At 36.5% G+C, this 25,184-nt stretch overlaps 1 protein-coding gene across 2 annotated transcripts in view; it reads right to left on the bottom strand.

Moving 5' to 3' along the window:
* plpp4 (phospholipid phosphatase 4) overlaps window positions 1-24,475 on the bottom strand; it is a 71,828-nt gene extending 47,353 nt beyond the window's left edge. The window contains exons 1-4 of one of the 2 annotated variants that reach the window (XM_088635242.1): window positions 23,807-24,475; window positions 5,365-5,473; window positions 1,601-1,691; window positions 215-278 (exon numbers count right to left, since the gene is read on the bottom strand). In XM_088635242.1, the coding sequence (XP_088491368.1) occupies window positions 215-278; window positions 1,601-1,691; window positions 5,365-5,473; window positions 23,807-23,895 (353 nt within the window). In that variant the 5' untranslated portion in view covers window positions 23,896-24,475. The remainder of the gene's footprint in view (window positions 1-214; window positions 279-1,600; window positions 1,692-5,364; window positions 5,474-23,806) is intronic. The other variant, XM_088635241.1, reaches the window with a different exon arrangement.
* Between the last annotated feature and the right edge of the window lie 709 nt (window positions 24,476-25,184).

Here is a 25,184-nt window from a genome sequence, read left to right as displayed (position 1 = left end):
GCAGTTACTACTACTACTACTACTACTACTACTACTACTACTACTACTACTACTACTACTACTAATAATAATAATAATAATAATAATAATAATAATAATAATAATAATAATAATAATAATAATAATAACATAACACATTTGAATGATCAGACTTCAGCAAGCCTATTTGTTGTCCATGTAATAAAATGTTCTAATGAGAATCTGAACAGCTTACCTTCCCACTATCAATTTAATTGTGTTTGTAAAGACACCATTCAGGGCAAGAGCCAGGGAAACAGCTGGAAGAAAAGCAACCAGGATTTTTATGAGTTAGATAGGAGAAGTAAAGAGTCCCAGAACATAACTGAAGAACAGGTTCCATTTTTCAGCAACATTAAACCAGTGCTTCATCATTCTTTAGAGAGCAGAGAGCACTACAAAATTTCCCTTTGGAATAAATGGTGTCAAAAGGATTCTAGTACTTAAGTGTTCAAATTTAAAGCACTCAGTATATTGTACTTATTTTTGACTTATTGCTCTCAATAAATACATAGAATAGAACTAATATTTAAACAATTACTTTATCCATAATTGGATCTCAATCTCAATGTAATCCTTGCATTTAGATGAAAATTCCATTTTAAAATGTTGTAATAGTAGATAATGCTTAGGCATGTTGTTCTGACATACAGTACAGTAAAGTATATCGCAGTTAAGTATACTGTATAAAAGTTAATGCATATCCCTCTAGCCACCTTACATAAAAGAAACCATTGATTAAATCAGACATATGGGCTCCACAAAACAAATTAAAGAATGCACACAAGTATTTTTGTATGGACTGTATACAGTATGGAGCTCACACAAAAGAGTTGCATTTTCCTATATGTTTTATGCCTTATTTTAAATTTTTAATTTTTTTGTGGAAAATGTTCACACTTACAATTAACCAACTTTAACCAACAATTATTTTGAAATAACATAAAAAATATCAGAAAGCAGCTAATGTGTGTTGAAAACAAGCCAGTGAGATTCTTCATCCATTAATAAACAATTTGTCATTGTTGGGTGTTGGAAGTCTGTTAAGAATTGTCTGCCTTGAAACTGTGAAGTATTACAGTATTTCAAAGGCTTGACTTCTGCACAGAACAGCAGTGAGTAGCTTCTGGTTAGACACAAAGACTGGACTGAGACATGTCTCATTTAATCAGCTTGTTGTCATCCCATTGACCAATTCAAATGACTTTTGAATGGAAACAGAAAGATTTGAAGCATTTACCTTGAATTTCAAAGAGTAAGCATCCTTGATTCTTTTACTTTCTTCTAAATGGATTTTGTTACATTATTTTTTACAGTGGCTTATTTTGTACACTCCTCTCGTGGTATGTATTAAATGCAAAGAATTTTCAAGCCAATTAGGATAAATGAACCATGTTTTCCTCCATAAAGTGTACTTAAAAACAAAAAAGGTTCATTATTTTCTGTTTTCTTCAAAGGCAATAACTTTGTGTACCTGAAATAATACCCACTGAAGCATGGTGTTGGTATCTTAGAAATGACAGAAAACAAAATACTTTAAAAACAACAAAATAGATATAATTTAGCGATTCATTTACTGTACCTAGGCAAGCTTCTTTGATTTCTGTTTTATCTGTCCGACGGATGATTTTCACCACAAAAATTACTGCCAGGGGAGTAAGAAAGGAAATTGCCTATGTACATAAAAGAGACATGTTAGAACTGCAAAATTCAGACAACACAACAAGTATTAAAGTGTTTAATTGACAATCAGTCACATCCTGTCCCTGGGCAGATCAGCAATGTTGAACAATAATTACACAAATGTCTCTCTGCCACTGCCAGCCTGGCATCTATAGAATAATGTTGTTTAGATGGTAGGTCACAATGTTTAAGACTTAAACAAGACTTTCAGAAGTTGCTGCAACAATTATTATTTTGCTCCCTGGACAAGCCCTCTATTGAACAGAACCTCGCGTTCACTGGCTGATTTCTTTGGTTCATTGACTGATCAGGGACCTGTGTGCATTGATTGCTTTGAGTCTTGAGTTGTTTACTGAACTTTAGCCATGACACTTTGCTTTTGCCAACTCTCACATGTTGTTAAATTTCAGATTATTTGCGGGTTTTTAACAGAATTTCTGGATTTCAAATGTAAGTTTACAATATGTTCTACACATTGCCTGTACCTTCAAAACATGTCACAAGCAACTATAAACATGTTCATTTGCAACCTGCACTTCCACTGTTTTCATTGCTGATTTAGACCCAGTTCATGTCAAACCATGCATTGCAGGAGAATGCAGCTCATTATTTAACAAAAAGAAATTTGTTAAATTACACTTCTGAAGTGCTAATCACTAATCCCCACCCATCTCTCTGGCAGTGCTGGGCCAATTGTGTGCTATTGCTTGGAGAATCCCAGTTAAAGACAAGACCTGTATTCGACCTTGCAACATCTGGAACAGAGTTACTGTCCATTTTAAGGACACTCATTGGTCTTTTAAAAATGTGTTCCTGTCCATTCCCTGTAAGTAAAGACATTGTGATTTAGAGATGTGTCCTTCTGAGAGCATCAATTTCATACACCAAGATCAAGATTTATTTTACAATAACATATATTTAAAAAGCAATGAGATGTCACTGAATTGTCACTGGATCACTGTTTAGCAAAACATATCCATTGCCATATTAATACAGAATATTTTCAATTCATTCTTTAACATATTTTTCTAAAATATCAGTGATGATTAATGCACACCACATACTTCTTTGTTCTGTAAAGAAAACAGCTGAATGTCTCATTCAGCAGTAGGTGAAAATAAATGCGTAACCATGTACACATAGTTAGCAAACTGCAGAACGGAAAGACAAGGATTACTGATAGAAATCATTTATAAACTCTCTGTGGTGTCATGTAAAACTCAGCTCCAGCCTTGTTTACTCATTAACAGAACTCTACTGTTTTTATTGGGGAAACATAATTGGCCAAAGATAATTCTAAAGGAGCTTCTTGTGGCAAAAAAATTTGACAGCAAAAATGCAGAACACTAATGATGGGTGAGCTTAGTTATTGTGCTGTAGCTTATTATATCTGCCTTTTTTGTTTTTATTAGTGCCTAAAACACTTACAGTATATGGACCCTGACAAGAATGAGGCATCCATTGTGTTTTTTAACACAATTGTGTTTTATAAGCTGCTGTTGCACTGCAATTTCCCTCACGGGATCAATAAAGTATCTATCTATCTAAAGCAGTTTAAAGGACCTACAGATTATGAACTATAAGCACATTTTGTACTGAATTGGCTAGTCCAACTCGCAGTCCTTATTTCTAGTGTACCATTGTGCGTGTGGAGATACAAGTCCAAAGCCATTAGTTATTATCTGATATGAATAATGGAGCTTCTATGGAAAAGGTTCCATGGTCAACATTTCAACATTCATATTGTTCTCAGAGGAATTGTTTGCTAAAGGAAAGGCTTGGTTTTTCTGGAGAGCTGCAATAGTCCAGAATTCATATAGATAGAAAAACATCTATACACACTCCACACGGTACACACCTTTGCAAAAGATATAGACATTCAGCATTATTTGTTCTTTACATTCAGTGCTTTTCCTTCTTTATACATAAACACAATTCTGTGGTGACTTTCAACAGACATTTTACTGATTTGGTTTTAAGATACACTACACTAAATCCATAAATCCTGACAGATCCATATTTTGTAGCCCAAAAGTAGTCTTTTTGTTGTATGGATGTGTACTGTAGGAAGAAAACAAAGACAAGGAACCATTGAAACTTGATTTGATTGGTAAATGTGATGGATAACTACTGTAGGAAAAAGCAGGGAAAAGTAGGTAAAAGTAGAAGTACTTCAATAAACATGTTTTTGAAGATTGTAATCAGTGGTAATTGAAGATTGTTAAATTGCAAACTTGGTTTCTTCTCTCCTCAACTAAACTCTATTAATAACAGTCAAAGTTGTTATAATAATAGAAAACACTGGTAGAGGATATGAATAAACTTTTGATGCTCATAACATACATACAATTGCAACCCTTTATTGTAAACAAGATGTTTTGGGCTTTTGTACAACAGTGTACAAAAACAATGACTTCTACATATCATACAGATTTTGGGAAAAATAATTAACACAAAACTTTCCAAGTGAAATTGGATGCTGTGTTTGGAATTTTCTTTCATTGACAGAAAATGGGCAGGACTGGAGAACCTGAGAGTCACATGTTGAGGGTTGTCATTATTAGCTGTACCACTTCTCCAGCTAACACAGAAGTTAGAAAATTTTACCTACAGTACAGTACTAACTATCAAATGGGCTAGATGGTGCTAATGGCAACGTTTGTATCCGTTCTTGTTTTTGTGTTCTGGAACCCTAGTGAGAGAATTGTAGCATGAAAGGGAAGAAATCAGCTACATTTTTACCTAGGAAAAAATACTACTGACAAATACCATACCAATCCCTTATCAGAAAGTGACTCATTCCTCATGTGGATCAGAGCAACCTGGGGAGTATATGGGAATCAGTCTCCACACCTGAATCACAGCTGAAGAAGGCTCCACAACCAAAACATTGTGTCTCTTTACTTTTCCTTTCAGCATGGAATAAACCTTTACCTGTTGCTTTTCAGACTATATGGGACGTTTAGAGCACAAGGGAGGGCTTCATCCTGCACAGGATACCAGTCCATCTCACACACACATAGCAAAAAATGAAGATACTGATAACATTGCCAGCATGTCTTTGTGAGGTGGGAGGAAATTGGAGCATTTGGAGAAACTCTACACAAACCTTGAAAAAAACATTGCAAACTGAACACAGAAGACACTTCAGGGTGGGACCTACGACATAAGAACTGTGAGGCAGCAGTGCAAATTGCCATAGCACCATTTTGCCCTACTAATGAAATTACTTTATGTGCTGTATATTAGTTTACTCCTGAAATTACACTGTTGGAAAGAGCAAGGTTTTACAATATACTTCAGAGCTGGAAATGAATTCTACACTGTGGATCTGCTTTGTCTTATTAGAGAGGTTTTCAGTGGATTTAATGTTACCTTCACACTATAAAGGGATTCATTCAGAGAAGAACTCATATAATGTGAATAAACACATACACATGAGATGCAGTCTCCAAAGTCCTTGTAGGTAATAAATTGCTGAAGAGTGTTTTTGTTTCTTACAGTACAGTATAGAGGCTTAAAAGTAATTCAGTAGGAGTAATTCAGGCTTAAAAATTAACATAAAAAAAACTTAAATTCTTTTCACCCTTCTTAGCTGTATCAGTAGCAGTACTATTCTACTGGTTTTCATGATAGTACCAATGATTATGGATTTATACTTACGAACATCACTCTCTTTGGTATGTGGTCAGACTCCACAAGGGGGTTCTTGTACAGCCAGAGCTCTTCAGGTTGGATAACTCTCTCGAAAGGCTCCAGGAATTCGGTGAACCTGAACAAAAATGCAAAATTATCACATGAAATTATCACATAGTAGGTTATCTGAAAGAATAAAAAAATATCTCCTCTTTAAACTATGAAAGATTACAAAGAGGAATATTTTACTAAATTTGTAAGACCACCTTCAACAAAATTCCCTTCCTCTCTAATTAATCACTAGCATAGTTTTCCTGACAAAAGATGTTAGCATGAAAGAGGTAAAACAGACTGCACCATTTTCAGTTTTCCCCAGGAAATTACTTTACACTGTATACTGTGTATACCTGAATGGATTAGATAGACTAGTCAATATAATTTACAAGAGGAAACATTTCTCTTTTCAGATAGACCAGTTATTTGCCAAGGTATGAAAGGCAATGCAAACACTCTTCATAACTATACATTTCCTGGGATTGTTTCCATTAGGTGTCTTTATATTTATATGGAGGAGATAATTGTGCTGAAGGTGGATGAGCAATTAGTGAGAACCAGAGCATGAAATAATAAAACATTTGCTATATTATGAATAAAAGGCAGGCGGCACAGTGGCACAGTGATTTTCATTGCTGCCTTGCTGCGCTGGGGTCTTGGGTTCAATTCTCGACCTGTGTGCAGTCTGCTTGGAGTTTGTACTGTATGCTCTCCCCACATTCATGTGTAGACATAGAGGTAGGTTAGTTGGCTTATGTGGCCCAGGTTTGAGTGTGCCTTGCGATGAACTGGCCTCCTGTCCAGGTTGTGTCCCACCTTGCACTTAAATTGGATGAAGCAGTAACAGGCAGGGATACTGTAGGTCTGTGTGGAATGTTCTGACTAGACAAATAAACAACATGAGCAATTCCATAATGCGCTTTCAGATTGATCAATAAATCAGCCAGTCAGTCATCCCCGGTGGCATTGCCGTCTATCTAACCGAAGGGTAGAAGAGATCCTGAGTGTCTGACAGTTCAGGAAAGGCTGTGCTGATTGTTTCAATATATATTTAAACACTCTTCAGCTCACATTATAAAGACATGGTGCAACTTGTGATCAACCACCGAAAGTCCAGCAGATATAGTTTATTAAAATAGCTAATGCAGTGAAAAGAAAACTAAGAAAGGAAATGTCTCTTTTTCTGTGTCAGTACTTCTGGATTTGTATAAGAATAACTTAAGACAGAGAGGGAGAGAGAATTTTGTAAGGATATTCTGAGCTGACAACGTAGCATTTAAGAAATACAAAAGCAAATACAGTAAATGTAGCTGAAAAACTGATATACATGTGGAAGTTGCAAAATACTGCAGAGAGCTCTGTGTATGAAAATTTGTCAGAGAGTGATCATAACATGGTTAAGGAATTATTTTAACATTCAGCAAAGCCATTCTTCAGCATTTCTTTATTTGAGGGTCCCTTTATCAGCTAGGATCCAGCAATTAGCATGCCACGGCTTCCTCAACACATCTAGCAGCAAAGCCTTGTTATAATAAATGAACCCTTGTTCCCATTGCTTGTATGGTTTAATTATAAATTTCCTGGCATGCCTTACAGAACACCTACTTTTATGGTACAGTATGTTCAAACCTCTAACCCAACAGTGATGGAGGTGAAAGTCTTTAGGAGAATACAGCTACCAGTTTGTGAAAGAAAGGCAAGGACATTGTGCTGGGCAAGACTGAATGGCATGGGGCTCCATGACTCCTGCAAGATCTGTGAATTATTCTGAGAATTCAGTGTAACAAAAACAGTACCACACATCTGTTATCTTTCGAAATTAACAAACACTACCCCTTTCTACCAGTTGCTCTGCTGTGTCTCAAACTAAACTTCTAGAAATAAAGTAGCTTTCATCAGTAATCTGGAGACAATCAACTGCATGAATATATTTATAATACAGCTATTGGGGCATCCCCGCAATCATCGGCTGCTGATACTAAGTGTTGGATGTCAAAGAATTTTAAAACTTTCAGCTCTCTTTATATAAACTCTCCTTAATGTTTTCACTAAAACATGAAATTAGAAGCTGTTTTTTGATTGCCAGTGACTTTCTTAACAATGTGAGTTAATTAAGACTTTGTTGTGTTTTTTATTCATAATGCTCACATTCATAAATGTGAGTTTTTCATGTAAATGTTATTTGTATCCTATGGTACTCAGGCATCTACCAAGGATTTTTCCAGGCATCTCTTGAGCTGCCTGCAAAAGAGTGAAGATGCACTGTTGGTCCTGATGCTGAGACAGGCCTGTTTTATGTCCTCCAGAAATGGTTTCTCTGGGGCATATGTCTTTGTGAACTTTCTCATTGCTGTGCCTGTTATAGCTAGTTCAGAATTCAACAGCTACGAGGAAGACAAAATAAGCCCTGTGAAATCAGAATTTCTAAAAGCATTCAAAGCATGACAGACAACACAGCAGACAGCCTCGTTGCCAAGAGTCTTGTAAGGCTTGTGACTGTCCGCAGCCAAACTCACCTTTAAAGCTGTCTTGTCTGTGTCACCAATATAAATTAGCACAGCATCAAATAGAGCAAAAGCTTGATTCTAAAAAAAAAACTGAATATACAGCACTCGTGTATTCAGCTGTATTTAAAACTAGCGTTTTTAATACAGTACATTTAAGAATATATATTTTATTACCCAATGTATCAAAAAGCAATTTGTTCTTAGTGACAAAAGGGGTATGGATCGGCTTTATAATAATAATAATAATAATAATAATAATAATAATAATAATAAACTTTATTTTATATAGTGCCTTTAAAGGTGGCTTCACAAAGCACTTTAAAGGATGACAACAACAAAAAATAAAAAGAATACACAAGATAACACACAATTACAATATACAGAGGAGACATGGATGGTGGTACTAAGAAAAGCAGAGGGGTGAAGAATTGAACCAGTTAAGTAAAGGTTTTTCTAAAGAAGAGGGTTTTGAGTCTGGATTTGAAGGAGTTTAGAGAAGGTGAGACTCTGATGTCCTTGGGTAGAGAGTTCCAGAGCTTGGGTACATAACAGGAGAAGGCCCTGTCACCCATACAATGTAGACGGGCTTGGGGGACAGTAAGGAGAGCAGAATTAGAAGAGCTTTATTTTTTTACTTTTACTGTTTGACATTGCTTTGTACTATATTGTTTTATGTTGCACAGTACTCCTACTGTATGTCAGTTATTCCCTCTCATTAAACTTACTTACCATCTGTCTCTCTCTTTTTCTGCATTTCTCTCTGTGTCTCCTAATTTCTGCACTGCTGCAAAAATATGTAGGGCATGCTTAACAGCTTGCTTCTATTTTTCTCAACATCTTACATACCCCTAATCCTAGTATTTAGAAAACCAGGGCACAACCGAGTCTTCAGTGTTACTTTCCTGTTACTCTGTCTGACATGGCTAGGACTCATGCCACAATTATAAGTACAACTTATACTTATAGTCCGTACAACTTACTACAGAATCTTCCAGGTGAGGGGCATGAGGCTATTAGATGCAGTGGCATTGTTTTCATCTTTTGTTTGCAAGTGTTGTTCATTGTGTTTTGCAACATATAGCATCTCTCTCCCCCATCTCATCACACAAGTCCTCAAAAGCACATTTCTAGAAATTGAATAAAAATTGAAGAGTCTCTATCTTGATTCTTATGATGCTGGGAAATACTCTTCACTCAGCTTTTTACAATAAACTCATTGCTTTTTCAGATACTCTCTACACCTCGGCTGGTCTTTAAGACTTTCCTCTGATGCCAGTTTTACGCAGAGAGATAGAGTGAACAAAGAGCAGCTTCTCCCCAGGGAGGCCTTCCACAGATGAACACCAATAAATCAACTGCAAACACCGGCGCATTTGAAAACTGGCCTCAGTCGTGAACGTGGCTGAAAATACCAAATGAAACATAAGAGAGCTGATGGGAGAAAGCAGAATGACACTATGGAACTTAAAGGGTTGTGGGTGTCAGAAACAAGCTACCTAGCCATGTTGTTAAAGCCATTTCATGAAATGAGATCCTCAAATTGCTTAATTATGAGGAACCAAATGAGCTAGGTGGACTGAATGACATCCTCTTGATTTGTCTAGCTGTGAATAAAAGGTGACATGGATGTAAAAGCAGACATTCATCCTGTTGTTTCATTCAAAACAACATTGGTGCAAGTGGCAGGCACAGCTGTAAGAAGTGTGCATATAACAGAAGAGTATAGCAGACATAATAGCACAATCTATAAGGTTTATGCAAACACCTCAAAATATACCAGTTTCCATCTGATATCACCCTAAAGCTGGAATGAGTTTGGTCACTAATGTTTTAAGCATTTTTTACAAAAAATAGGTACTCCAGTGAATTAACATTTTCATGAAACACAACCTAACATTGCATTTCCAGAGTGGTTTAAAAAAGGGAGTTGGCATTGTTAATTTTTTTATTTCTTCTATATGATTCAAGGAGAAATCATTCAGTTGAAACTGTTCTTATTGGGATAAAACATGCATTTTGGACAATCAAGTTTTTCCTGGTGTTTCCTGGTCTGAATTTTTATAATATTTTATATTGTTTACTGGTATGGCATGTACCTCATAAAAATAATATATTTTCATTCCCTAACTGAATGATTGTCTGGAAATGATAAAATGGTGTATGGTGCACCTGTCTTAGGTTCCTCTTATTTTTTTCTACACATACAGTACTATACATGTCTGTGTCCAGGAAAATAAGTCAGAAGGAAATAATTCATTATAAGCTGCATATTTTCTCATTTGGCAGCTGCATATTGTGAACTGAGATATGACAACATTAATGTTTGTGGTGATAAGATAAGAACTGTTACAGCTCAACAGCAAACCCATTATAAATCCTTCACAACAGCTAGAGGAGGGATGAAAGAACTGCGGATTGTCTGTGCAGTGTTTGTTTTTCAGAAGAAAGAAGCTTCGTCCGAGGTGTAGCATATAAAAAAGAATACTGTATAATGCGAAGTATACACAGAACATTGGTTGACTAGGTACTCACTTGCAAACTGCAATCTTCACTTCACGAAATTTGATTACCATCATTACTGTAAACATTCAAGAATATTAATAAAATACTATCCTGACAATAAATGTATCAGCAAAAAGAATAATTATGTGTTCATCAGTTTTCTTAGAATACCTCAATATCCATTATTCTTGTAGTACAGAAAATTAATTCTAACTATAGATAAATGCATTAAAAGATATGTATTTGCATATTTAGTTCAGTGCAGACTTGCTACAATTTCCCTTTCCTGTGCCCAGGCAGTTCTAAAACAGGTTTTAGTCTCATATAACAATTAACAGCATTATTTGTCTTCCTATTAGACATTCAGATAAAATTAATGAGAAATGAACTGTGTGTCAAGAGAATATGAAAACATTTAACCTTGCACCTCCCCAGAGGTTTCCTCAATGTCCCTTCTGTGAAAGAGATCATCATCAGTGGGGCTGTGGGAGATACTTGGGAGTATGGGAGCACACCCATCTGCTGTTCTCTCAGAGCACAGAGCACCTGCTGATGAGAGCTACTGTAAGGCAGGGTTCTGTGCTGTGTTAACTCTGTTTCTCTCACAGCCTTCTAAATCCCCACACACTCCCACACAAATACACCATCATGTGACTGAAGCTATCAAACCCTGTTCACCCGCTGATCTCCAGGACAGTAATTGGTGCAGGACCGTAATAAAGATTCTCTTGTAGTGTATCCTCCCTTCTTTCTGTCACTTTAGGAGGTGGATGAGCTAAAATAAATTAGAGAAAAGCATAAAATATATTATTCTTATTTTCATAGAATAGGTAAATATTAGTTTTATTTTATATTTTATTTTCATATAAATATTATTTTTATTTTCATAAGAAGTGTAGGATGATACCAGACGTGATGGTTTTCACTTGTGATGGACAACTTTATTATAAATCTGGCTGCATGATAGGTGGACACCATTGACTGATGGGGAGAAACAGTTTTTCAATTTCATGTCTAGTAACCTGGTAACAGACCTGTCACTATGGCTGGCAGCTCTGCCAGTCAGCTGTGTCAGCGATGTGCAGGCTCCAGTATCCTTCCACAAGCAGCACCCTGACAGCATGCTCATTGCTCACTCAAACAGAGGCCAGGCAACAGGCTGGGAAATACGCCTGTCACTGCAGGACTGGACACGCTGTCTGTATACAAGCCATTATAGTCACACTCTGTTTCAGCCACCTGTCAAGGAGATTACTTCAAATGCAAATTCTATTAAAAAGCCTGAGATTATGAATTTTTGAGGGGGGGGGGGGACACACCTTCCTCAATCCTTATATCAATTTTAACTTGAAAGAAATGCAATGCTAAAAAATATGACATAAAAAGGAATGCAGACTCCTGTGGTCAAACGTCTGGGTTTACCAAACAATTAGTTTGGATGAATTGAACAGTATAGCTAAACAATGTACAAAGAGCATTTCTAACATTCCTAACATTTCTAATAAACTTCAAACATTACATAAATAAACAGTAGTATATATTTTGCATCATCTGATTTTTTGAGTATTCAGAGCATTTTTTAGCAGGGGAACATGGACTGGACTGCAGTGCACAGGCATGGACTACAGTCTTGCTCATTCAAGACTTGACATTTATCTCACTCTCCTCACACTCATATACTTTATTTAATGTATGTACTGTAGCAACCTCTAGTACTGTCACAAGGAGGTAATCTTTGTTTTTAATAGATCAGTCAAGAAGCACCATATGTCTTAAAGCATTTTATAAAAACAAATAGTTTTGGCATCCCTTGTTTATATGACATTGAATCATAAGCAGTAAAAAATAAATGTATCCTTTTATTTAGGTCTCTATCTCACTACAGTCAACAAAACTTAGTATCTTGTGGTATGCACTTCCCCTAACCAAAAAAAAAATAGCACTTTCTTAATTTTTTAATTTAAAGTCACAAACTTCCAGTTCTGATGACAACCTTTTTTTTCCTCCAGACACATTAAAGGACACTCATTTAGCCATACTGTACCTCAAAAGGAGTCAGATCCAGACAATTCCAATTTCCACTAAAACAACATGGTAACAGAGGACATGATTATCTTGGCTTCACCTGTCCTTACTCGATATGGAATCTGTACAGGTTATTTCCAGAGTGTTGATCTGCTCCAGTGGTGTTTTAAGTCAAAAGGTGAAAATGGGGTTGGGTTCATAACTCTTTTAGCACTTTACTAGTTCTGTATGCTTTCCGATTCACTAGTACAGATGAGAAAAAGCAACTGATTGCTGAAGGATTGACAAAGACTCCTTCAGGCATTTACGAGAATTCCTATTGCAAAACTGGTTTCTTTGTTCTGCTACAGTACAACCATGCAGAATTTGAACGGCGCTAAGTGTTTGACGTACAATATCCAGCCCACTGCATCTGGTACCGAGTGGGGGGCAGAGCCCAATCGGTCTTAATGAGATTAGACAGCTCTAACTTTCTTATCGTACAACACTCTTCCACCCTGCTTTTTGGCCCTTGTACTTCAAAAACAGCTGTTAAACCTTTACAAGGAAAGCGGTAGAGAACAACAAGGTTGATCTCAGTGTTCACGTGTAATATACACAAGCTGAATTCAATTATATCAATATGGTTTAATACATGTAGGTAAGGACAGAATATTCCTTTCAAATCCATAGAGTACATGAGGGTTTTAAATTCCCAGAATAAAAGAAAGATAAAATCTATTTTTTTTAAGTTTTAGACTGCAAAAAAAAAAAACAACTAAACAATTAAGCTGTGGAGTGTCTAAAAAAAAAATAAAAAAAGATGAAGCCTGAAAGTGTTTTTGATGTTTTGTTTTTTTTCCTGGTCATAGTCTGATGTTGATACAGGCACTTGTTACAAGAACAAAAGAGATTACTACACGGGTGATGGGGAAATAGCTCAGAGGCATGAGGAGAAAGGATTAAAAAACATATTTTGATATCTAAGAACTGCTTTTGTGCCTAGGAGATTTAGAAGAGCAAAAATACAGTAAGATTTTATAATCTTACAGAATGTAATCTGCAAAAGGTTTATCTCCTTTTTCACTGATCATTGTATATATTGAATCTTATAAATGATTACGTAAAATGTGCCAGATAAACCTACTAAATAAACAGGTGAACTCAAAGTAAGAAAAAAAACAGTAACATTGAACTGAGTCAGCTTAGGTATCAGTCAATTATCTATCTGTTTTTCATCAATATTTCATTATTCACAGTGATAAATGTTAAGGTCCTGTTAAACATGATGAGAACAAATATCACCCAACAATGTACAGATCTTAAGTCCATTTGTCTTTAATTTGCTTTGTTTTTAGAGAAGCCACATTAATAAAATTTTCAGAATTCTATTATTTAAAAAGCACAAGGAATGAGCATGGTGACTTTCAACTCCATAATCCATAGAGAGTAATGTACTATTGTTGTGAAAGTGGAAATGTGCTAGCACTGAGCTGGGAGCTGTCCAAGGTCAGCCAGGTGCTGATATCAGTGTAAGAAGAGCTAAACTCCCTTGGATAAGAAAGGAAAACCATTGGTTAACTGTCTAAAAACAGTCTTGTTGTCTTCCAACATGTGTGTCTCATTGCAGCAGAATTCTCCCTCAGGTCAGGCATTTTATGAACTATTCAAGAGTTCATTCTAAAAAAAAACAATGTAACAATGAAACATAGTTAAATAAGTAATCTTTTATCCAAGACTGTACATCTCAAATACAGTTCCTGGAGAACTGCAGTATATTTTGTGTTTTACCCATTCACACAAGTCAAGCATGTATTTGATTAGTAGACAAATGCAAACTGGTAGGGTCTGCAGAATGTGTAACATAAAGTGTGGCTTGACTTGTGCATTCGTAAAGAAAAATATTCTGAAAAATATTAAATATTTCCAATTACACAAATAATTAGGTAGAAGAAGCAACTGAGAGCTGAAGCTGGAATGAAAACCAGAATTAGCCATCCAGGGCAGAGATTTCACTTCCTTTCACTTCCTATGGATAAAAAGATATCACAAGGTCTTCCTCTCAATTACAATGAAGAGTAACAAATGCATACAAAGAAGAATTGCAATAAGAGCTCCCAATGCCAGAAGACTCTAGCTCAATAACCAAGGGTAGCTCCCTGAGATGTCAGCATACAGTATCATGTAGGCAGTGTGGTCAGATAAGACTGTCAGTTAAAAACTGTAGTTCACATGTCTTAGGACAAACTAAACACCTATCCTGTTATTTTAGTACTTGAATAGTGCCATTTCTCAGAGCAGCTAAATTTCTGTGCTATTGTCCTTAGAACAAGCTGTACTGCATTTAAAGGAGAGGATTTTGAATAGTACTCTAACCTTGAGAAAAACTGAATAATCACTGTTAGTTCAAAACAAGACTTGGCTCTCCATTCAGAAGTGTTCAGCTGGGTGGTAGTTTTTATGGCTCATGGCCTTATTCTAGTGCTCAAAATAAGACTGTCTCTCATAAGGCTACAGTATATCAGCAGAGCAAGTCAAGTAACATTTCCAACTAATTTATGTCAGCACACATCTATTCTGCAAAGTGATTTCAAAAAGAAGCCAAATCAATGCCTTCAAATCCTAAAAACTTCATTGCTCAGTGGGTTGACTTGGAGAAAACAAATATTCTTATGTGCTTTCTGCATCATGAAAGCAGATATCTAGAGTGACATCTAGAGAAAAAATACAATGACTGCACATACTAAAGAAATTCCAATTTACATACAGTATATACCAGCACAGTACTATATATAAAGCTGGATTAGGTCAGTTTATAAATAATTAATGTTCAAAACATGTATTGATAAATTACAAACTGAAGCTGGTTTACTGCAACAAATCTAGTTTTAGTTTCTACGTACATTCCTCTAGCTGTACATCAGTTCAAATGTCTGTCCTCCTTATCTTAATATCCACTTGAGAATGTTGGCTACAGAATGGGCTTTACAGCTGTTCATGAGAAGCCTGAAAATCTTATACCATTCTGCTATAAGAATTATCATTGTGATCTTTATTCTTTTACTGGTTAGACATATCTTTATATTAGATGAACATTGCTTACTGGTACAGTATATTAATTTACATAGTTTTAAGTGGAAAACTGCTTCCTTATTACTGTTCTGTGTGCCACTTTGGGGTGAAATTGATTCTAAATTCATACTAATGACTAGTATAATGTGAGAAATGTCCACTTTTGTAACTTGCAGTGTTTCCATTTATACAGTACAGTATGTTTAAACTATTTCTGCTTGTCACAGCACGTGTTCTTGATTGTTTTTTTCTGCCGTTGTTCTGTTTTCTATGCTTCAATAGTGTAAGTGTCTTGGCTAGGTTATCATTGTAAATGAGAATGTGATCTCAATTGATTTATCTGGTGAAATAAATTGTATATATTTATTTGTCTAGACAAGTAACAATAGATATGCCTATAGATATCTATAGCTACCGATATGTATCGAGATAAATATATTGTATAGAATATATACAGTATACTGTATATATATTGTATTATTTCTTGTAATCAGTTGATTCTGACAGGTCAATTGAAATTAATTACACTGGTAAAGGCAGAGAAAGAATGGTAGTCTGTGCAGAGTAAAATTCCAATCTAAATTCACTCCAGTCCCCGACTCCAGATACCACTATGGAAGGTCAGGTAATTTTGCCATAATAAGACTTTCACCACACAATCTCAGGTTGTTTTTCTTGCAGTACTGGGGGATGACAGGATCTCTCCTTCTTCATTGTTACCAGTCCCTGGCCTCCCAGTTCTCTGCTATTAGTTTAAACCAAACTGATATTAACGAGCCCCGGCTTTCATGTCTAACCCTTCTGCTCCAGGGCACACCTGCCTGACTGCTGAATGTATAAAAGATGCTTGTTCCCTTTCCTCATCCCTTCCCCAGCCTTTACAACTCCGCATTCATGTATAGTACGACTCCACACCTCAGCCAGTATCTTTTCTTTAATCTCTCAGGGCACCTTTAACCCGACTCCCTGTCAGTGTTGATTCCCCCTCCAGTCCTTGGGGATATTTTCTCACAGAAAGAGGAATCTCCAGTGCCTCAGCAGCATCTCTGTGAGAGTTTCAACTTCAAAACCATCCATAAAACTCACCACACATTACAGATACCAGAAATGGATCTCATCTGTTTTCTCTTAGATGCATGTTTATCATTTTCAGAACAAGTCAATGTCTGTCTAAGTCATGTGATTTACATGTCAATTATTTTGTAATTTGACACATGAAATGACTCAATTCTAAGACCTTTCCATTACCCTTTCACCACGTTTTAGTCACATTGGAAGATGTTGGTCTTTTTAATACCCTCTAACCTATTGTGAGATCAGAAAAAAATAAAAGTGAGATCATTTCCAGGTCTAACACTTGCATTATTTGCCTATAAAGATTGTACTGTAGTCTAATGCGGCAATGTCATTATCTTTCACTGGTAAGAAAGTGTGCATGCCTCAGCACACAGATGTGTTTAAACTTAATGGCTTAAGAGAGCCTGTTTAGATAAAAACCAAAAGTATTACATCCTGAGCATTTAAAACAGACAACAAAAAGATAAAACTACTTACTGTATATCTTGGTGATCCAAAAATACAGAAGACTGGAGATGATAAGGATGAAGTACTATAGAGAGTGGAGTGATAATGATGATGATGAAAATTAGTAGTAGTAATAGTAGTGTTACTTAAAATATATACTGTACAATAATACGTAACAGTGTAATGTAAAATGTACAAATAAATCATCCAAATACAGTAAAAATAAAAAATAAGCAAAAAATACAGAAAAAAAATGAAAAAACTTCTGAGCATGTCACATGTTAGAAGTTAGAATGAGGATGACAGGATTTGTGTGTGTGTTTTGGCTCGTGGTCTCTTGCAGGTATAAAGTCCACTACACCCATGCTCAGGAGCAGCCTAATTTCTGAGACCTCATTTTCCAGGAGGAACTGGCTCTCTGCATCAACCAGTTCAGTTACTGTATATCGTAAACCTTCCCCTGGCATCAAAGCATCAAATGAGATGGCCCTGACCTCATTTCTGACCATGGGTTTATGAGGCTGAGCCTGTGGTTCCTGAGCAATAACACAGCCCCCAGAGAACAGCTTACCCTTAAATGGAGTTTCAAAGTCCAAACGCTGGCACTCTTTAAAGCCATAAAAGAAAATGAATTACTGGGAAGTTCAAATGTATGAGACAAGAATAAAAAAACAAACACCGCAGAAAAAAACACAAAGCAATAACTGCCTTTGCTTGTACTCTCAATCTTTAAAAGAATAGTGGTTTTGGATATTTACTGTTGGGAACAACCAGCAAATAATGGATTTAGTGAACAAACACCAGCATGGCAGCACACCTGAGCAGGACTATGCCCAAGAGAGTGGCAAGGCTCCATAAAGGAGGTAATGGATGCAGTATGACATCAAGTACATGCTTGGAACTTTGCAACATCTGGCTTAAGGGTTTATGTTCTGACCAGCTGAAAAAAAGCAGAAAGAAGACAAAACAGTCTAAAATCAAGAAAAACTACTGAATGTCAGAGATGTGGAAAGGAGTATGATGCACATTTGCAATCATTTTGGTTGTTTGGTAGGCTAATGCTTGTGCAACGAACAGATGTTTTCCCTTTTCTTGATTTTAAAAAGACGTGATCAGTCCGCCACACCTACTGTAGTTTCAGCAGTACATTGTGCATCCTGTGAAGCACACAAGTTCTGTCAGCAGTCAAATTCAGTTCATATCCTGTATGTACTGTACCTGAAGACAGAAAGCTACTCAACTATTTTATGTTTGCTTTTTTATTGTTTCTTTTATTTTTACTTTAGCTCGTTATCATAGTTCATCACTTTTGTTTAATTGTAAGGATGAACAATCTTTTGGTAACGTTACAATTACTTTCATTTCTTAATTTATAGTTGTGCCTCTCAGTATTAAGCATAGTTGGGTTTCTAAAGCTATACTTACATCTTAATTTATCTAAAAGGATGAACAAATATTCCATAACTCTGAACATTATATTCCATTGCAATGCAAGATCGATGTTATGAAAAAGGTCCATTGTGTGTAAATTGAGGTGCTTTGTAATAGTAGACACTAAGCCAAATACTCAGAATCCTATTGAATTATAGTACATACCTTTTATAATTGTGGTTCATGCACACAATTCAGAATTATTGAGCTTTATATAGTTACTTGTAAAAAAAAGAGCTTTAATCAGCAAATTTAACAGTATAATAATTTCTCATTCTGATTAAGAAATCTGTATTCTAATTTCTTACCCTGCTAAGATAGGTTCTACGGCTTCATCCTGTTAGGATTATCTTTTTTTCCTAAGAATGGAAATGCTTCATGTCACACAAATATTCAATATTTATACATAATAAATATTTTTATATGTATGAGTCAATTAAGATTATTTGTACACACATATGCATGTACTACGCATACAGTATATGCATCTTTACTGCCAAAAGATGTTTTTCTCTACGTTTTCAAAAATTATGAGGTTAATGCAGTGTGGTGGAAAATGGTCTACTGCATATGGCCAGTCCAGCGCTTTGCACAATGAATTGCCTCAATTACTTGATGAATACCTTGGCTTGCAGTTTAGCTTTTATGCTACAGTATATAACTGTACTGCATTATAATTACTGAATGTCAATACTATATAAATGCCTCACTTTGTTCCTTAATATGACTAATATATTAATTAAAATGGGTATACAATATGCAGTATGAAAGTCATTTAGCTGCAGTACCCCTATCTCCAGGCTCAACATGGACAGTGTTAACAATACCCTTATTTCAAAGAGAGAGCACAAGGCACACTCACCTCAGGTAGCTGATTGTAATCATACACAAACATCTAATACATTCCCTTGCAATCTGGTTTCTTTTTCATAATGTTTGCAGTATTTCAGATTTTTTCTGCAGGATGATAGTAGAATTTTTAGTTGACACAAGTCTTCCAGTTTACACAAGTCAGTTTACAAAAGTGCAGACGTATCAGTATTAATAAAAAGCTACTCTGACACACACAAAAACGACAGCATGTTTATTTTCCCAATAGCTTTATGATGTTTTGTCTCCTTAAAGAAATTCACAGACCTAGTGCACTTATTCCTCCCCAAAGAAATGCATGAGGGATCAAAGCCCTTAGCAGTTTATGATCAGTCTCCTAGGATGCCATTCTATTCCAGCTTGAGACAAAATACCCCCGATGACAAGAATCTAAGCAGCAAGCACATCCATCACACAGTTCATAGATTTTAATTTTTCTCCCCTTAAAACATTGCCCTGGTTTAAGAGCCGTTTATTGGCTGCCGCTGGGCATGCTTGTTCCTACAGCACTGCTCCCGGAGGCTGAATCCGCCTGGCTTTGGTAATAGAGCTCAAGAAATGTATTCTGCTCCACAACAGCAATGCAAATGTCAGTCTGCAGCTGATGAGGCAAGTGACCAGCCCATTCCCTCACTTTTAAGGAGCGTACCCCCAGAGACAGTGCTCAAGTCATCATCAGGACCACATATCAGTTTGTGTTCACTTCACTGGAGTGCCAAGGGGAAAAAGCACAGCCACCCAGTCTTAGATAACAAGACACCTTTATGACTACATGTTCTTCTATAGGAATTACTAATCTGTCACATCAGTTACCTTGCTAGTCTGAAATGGGCAGCAGGACATGTACAGTAGCTGCTGTCAGAACTGAATGAAAGCTGACCAAGTCACACCTGCCTGGGAGCTCACTGCGCAGGGAAGTAACATAGCATAAAACACAGACAACAAGAGGGAAATAGCTGATGTACTAAATTAACATTTCAATCAGGGGTCCTCTGAGGACGAAGTCAGCAACATGTCTCAGACAATGGAAGGACAAAGTATTAACACAGAAGAGGGAGAGGTGTTTCTGGTACGAGAAGCACTCAAGATTAATACATTTTGGGTCCAGTGGACTTCTTCAGAATCATCAGTAAATCATGAACTAGAGGACACAAGTGGAAACCACATGGAAGTGTAATTAAAACAGAGAACCGGAGGTACTCACAGTATGTACAGAAAGTGTTGTGGGCGTATGGAACACATTTGCCAGCCATGTTGTTGAAGCTCATATTCTGGCTTCTTTTAAGAAATGGTTGATTGAGATCCTTGGATCAATTGAACATATGCTCCTACTAGATGTACCGAATGGCCTCTTTTTGATTGTAACCTTTCTTATGTTCTTTTAATTCAAAAATATTAATTGATCATGTCAAATGTTTTTAGACAATGTAATATCATATTGACTAAAGCATGATCAAAATCATAGGTAAAATAAAAAATATATGACAAACAGTACTATTACAGTAATTCTTTGATTTTGAATATGAAGATGCAGATTTTTTTATTTTCATCACTGAAAGCAATGCAGGCTCATACAGTACATTCCTGGAATATTATGGGGGTCACCAATGCATGGCAAGCAGAGGACACCATAACAGGCTTTAGTCTCCCAAAGCTCAGCTGCCCCAACATGTTTTGCCACATGATGAATCACAGTACGCTGAAGACACCGACCAAGATCAAACAGAGCACATCTGGACTATAGGGCTCAACTCTTGCTACAAATAGCGGCCTTTACTGAAAACATGCTCTCTGCCTGAAAATTAAACTACTTTTCATACGTAACCATTGGCATCACTTGACATCTGAATGATCAACTAGACTAATATTTCTCATGATCCCTAAGAGTTTTTCAGCAGTAGTAAGCAATTAGTTGCTCACTTTATTTAACACATCTCCAGTATCCTTTAAATGATTTTATCATAAGCATTTCATGGATCTGTTGGTGCCTGTACCAAATAATTTTGTTTAACGGGGTGCATCATTTTTAATGCAATAAAAGAATTAATTAATCTTGAAGAAAGCAAAACAACAGAAGGTTGTCAGGTAACACAGTAAAAACCGAGGGAATGTTATAAACTGAAAATAGGGGAGATGCTGTTCCACTGTTCCCACTAAATACTTTAGGAAATAATATGAACATAATGTATCTACCATTGTGCTGCTGCTTAATTGCTACAAAGATTCTGCACAAGAAAATCTATGCTCTGCAATTGTATGCTCTGCTATGGTTTCCATAGAAAAAGAAAAGACTTACATTTACCCTCTTGCCAGATGAAGTGAAGAAAATAACAAAAACAGTTGTCATGGTGTTACACCGTGGATGTACAGTATACTGTATCTGTGTGTCTAAGCGTGTGGGTGTGCAGGTGTCTTTTGTATGTGTTTTGCGAGAAGAAACAAGATTATTTATTTCCATTGTCCTAATCTACAGTACGTTTATAGTAAATGGCTCTGTACTGATTAGAGATTAATAACACCACTAAAAAGCAATGATGCTACTAAGCGTGAGTAATATATTTCCAGAAAGAAGGATCAAATCAGGGTTGATTAAATGGATCGCGATGGAGCAGCTTTTGTCATCAATCAGCCATTAATGTGGGACACTCATTGACAGAAATGGTGTACAGTGGGATTTCCTCTGTATTTATTATATTTTCCTGTATGGTCAATATTTAAAGATGAAACTTTTAGATCAAAATGTATGTTTGTTTATAAATCAGTTCAAGGATGGTAGGAGAGAACTTGAAGACAGAAACTATAAATCCAGTTTACTGAACCATTGATTCCACAATGAAATCAATATCTGTATTTGTCTATAGAAATGTACTGTATTTGTCTGTACTGAAAATGCTTCATATGGATGGATGAATGACCTTAGAGAGCTACAGTAACATTGCCTAACGTGTACAGTACCTCCTGCCTGATGGATATACAGTACAGAGCTTGAATGTATGAACCCTTCATTCATATGTGCTGTCTAGATGGACACAGAGCCAGTGGCATCAACAGATCCTAATGATTTGTGGGGAAACAAATCTTAAGTCTCTTCACCAACTTGTTAAACAAAAGGCTATTCCACTTTCAGTATCGAAACTCTCCAGCCTCATCATTTTTTATTCTGGGTCGCGCTATAAATCTGCACAGAAAAAAAAAAAACATTAATCAAAATAAAAAACAGGACATACAGTAAAATGTCCTGCAGGGTAGCAACAACATCTTCCATCTGCTTGTCGGGTTGATAACTGTTTACCTCTGTTAAAAGACATCGACAGGCAAAGAGCATGTCACCCAAGTAGTACTAGTCAAAAGTGATAAAAGCCGAAACAGCAGATGTTTAAAACCACAAGTAGAAAAGCTTTTACGTGTCGGTGTTTCAGAATGGAATTACTGTATGTAGCCCTGACCTGCATTTCAACGAGAATGTAAGCGATATGGGCAAAGCTAAAGTGTAAGGGGCTACAGTACATTTGGATGACACCACGCCGGCTTCTTTCTTTTCCGCTTGTACGTTGAATTATCGAAGATCTTTGTGCAGGAGCTAGCAAAGGAGTTTGTAACGCCGAGACAACACAGATATCGAAAACCCAGGTCCACAAGATTTGATTACACCCTTCATTTGCACATCGAAATGTCCAAACCCGTCATCAAGAGAAGATGAAAAGCGTTATGTTTTACGCGAGGAAAACTAAACAGCCACATAATGTGCCAGATGTTAAATTTCTGCCTCTTGCACACTAGAAGTGCACAAGCTAAAAGACAGCACTCAAGAGCTGTCACTTCAGAACCAAGCACAGCTACTGTATAGGCTGCGTATTTTACTTCATTTTAGAGCAGTGATTATTAGCAAGTCGAAGGGAAAATTGCAATCATTCTGTCACTGTCATTCAATGCACTGTACAACGACACCTGGATTTAAAAAGTGCAAAATCTTCTTAATGAAATCATAAAAGTCACACGAAAAAACAGCGTCTTGGAAAACTTAATCGGAGTACAGAAAGTAAAGCACGAGGTTTAAGAGGAAATAGAGATTATACGCGTCCTATAAATCGACAGTGTTATTGCGGCATGCATATCTTATCATTATCATCTTCACCTCATCTTAACAAGTGTAAATAGAAACATAAGTTTCACTTACTGGATAGTAATAACGAAAAAGAAGGTAAAGATGAAAGCTGAGCCCTCCTGATAGAAATAACCGTTTCAAGGCACCTTAATTTAATTAATACTTTCAGAAGAACAATAAAATCTAAAAAGCGTAGTTTTACTAATATTACTATTAAAATATTTACCAATGTAGCACTTAAAATAGTTTATTAGCTTTGACTGAGGTTACTATTTTTTTATTAATAAATACTTCGTTTTGTGTGTGGATACTCAATAATAATACATCGTGGAACAATACTATACTACAGTGGAATCCCACTAGCATTTGTTTATACAGTATGAAATGCTCCAGTACTTACACAAAAACTCCGAAGAGCAAAACTCTTATCCCAATCTCTAAAGCAAGGTCGCGCATGCTTTTCCTCCTGTCAGTGGGGGACAACTTCATTGTACTGTACTGTAGGTGTAGATCCACATGAAACAATCCAGTGAGGGGAAATCCGAGCTAGCCTGTTTCACGGGCTTTCAGACAGCTGACACTCAACATCCAAAGACAGCCGCAGAACTGCCATAGAGGTTCCGGTAGCAGCACAGCGAGCACCTGAAGCGCGGAGCGGCGCTTCGAGGACCGAGCGAAAGATGAGATCGTCTCGCACTGGCTCGACGGCGTCCCGAGCCAATGGTGTGCAATCGATCAGGTTGCACAGCGGTTGCACAGCAAGTCTGGAGACCAGGTGATGCTGCGATCCACTGAGCGTACTTGCGTTGTGCTAGAACCATCGCCGCTCAAACCGCCTGGCTCATTTTCATCTCCTTTTCAGGGTTCAGTGCCAAGAGAACTGTAGTGGTCTCTTACAGTGGTTACACTGATCGAAAGATAGTAGAATGCATTTTTCAGGGTGTACAACTTTTTTAATATTACTGTATATTTTATGGTGTTGTTTCTTAAGTGGTTACGCCGGGGGCAACTGGAGACAACTGAGCAAATAATGCCGTTATTTTTAATGAACTGACCAAAGAAACTGCGATTATTATTATTATTATTATTATTATTATTATTATTATTATTATTATTATTATTATTTTAGTGTTGCTGATTTGGAAGAAACAATGTACAGTATGCATACATGAAATATAGTGTTCATATAGCAAAGCTAATGTATTGTTTTCTGGAGGATAAGCTGTTTTTCAAATGTGATATGTATAATTTACTACTAAAATTGGAAAAACTACCTTAGTTTTTTGTCCTTAGAGATTGAAAACCAAGCATTTATTCCCCGGTTGCTTGTGAAATCCGTTAACAATTTTCAGTGTTTTGCGCATGTTATAATACTACAGTGCGTGTTGACCGCATGCAATAGCACAATTTAACTAAACGAACGTACAGTAACAAATAGATAATCCGAAAGCTGTTAAATCATAAAATAAAACGAGTCACTGACAAATAGTTGCACAGGCTGCTTTTCACAGAGAAGGCAGTTCAAATTAATAGTAAGGCATTAATTTTCAACATGTTTCATTATTTGGTTGGTGTAGTGACTAAACCATGGTGTCTTTAATGTTTGTGCTTTCCAAAAACGTATCTTGTTACAGTATATTACAGTGCCATGTGTGACTATTGGTCTGTTTGCATGTTTGCACGCAGCAGATGTTTCTGTAAGATAACAATTCTCATTATTAAAGTTAATCAGTGCAATTAGAGCAGAGGATTTCCTGCTAATTGGCTACGCAGAGTCT

Source organism: Lepisosteus platostomus, chromosome 6, assembly GCF_059453375.1.
Source record: "Lepisosteus platostomus isolate fLepPlt1 chromosome 6, fLepPlt1.hap1, whole genome shotgun sequence".
Lineage (NCBI taxonomy): Eukaryota > Metazoa > Chordata > Actinopteri > Semionotiformes > Lepisosteidae > Lepisosteus > Lepisosteus platostomus.
Note: the sequence above shows the minus strand (reverse complement) of the source record. Positions and strands in the feature narration are given on the sequence as shown.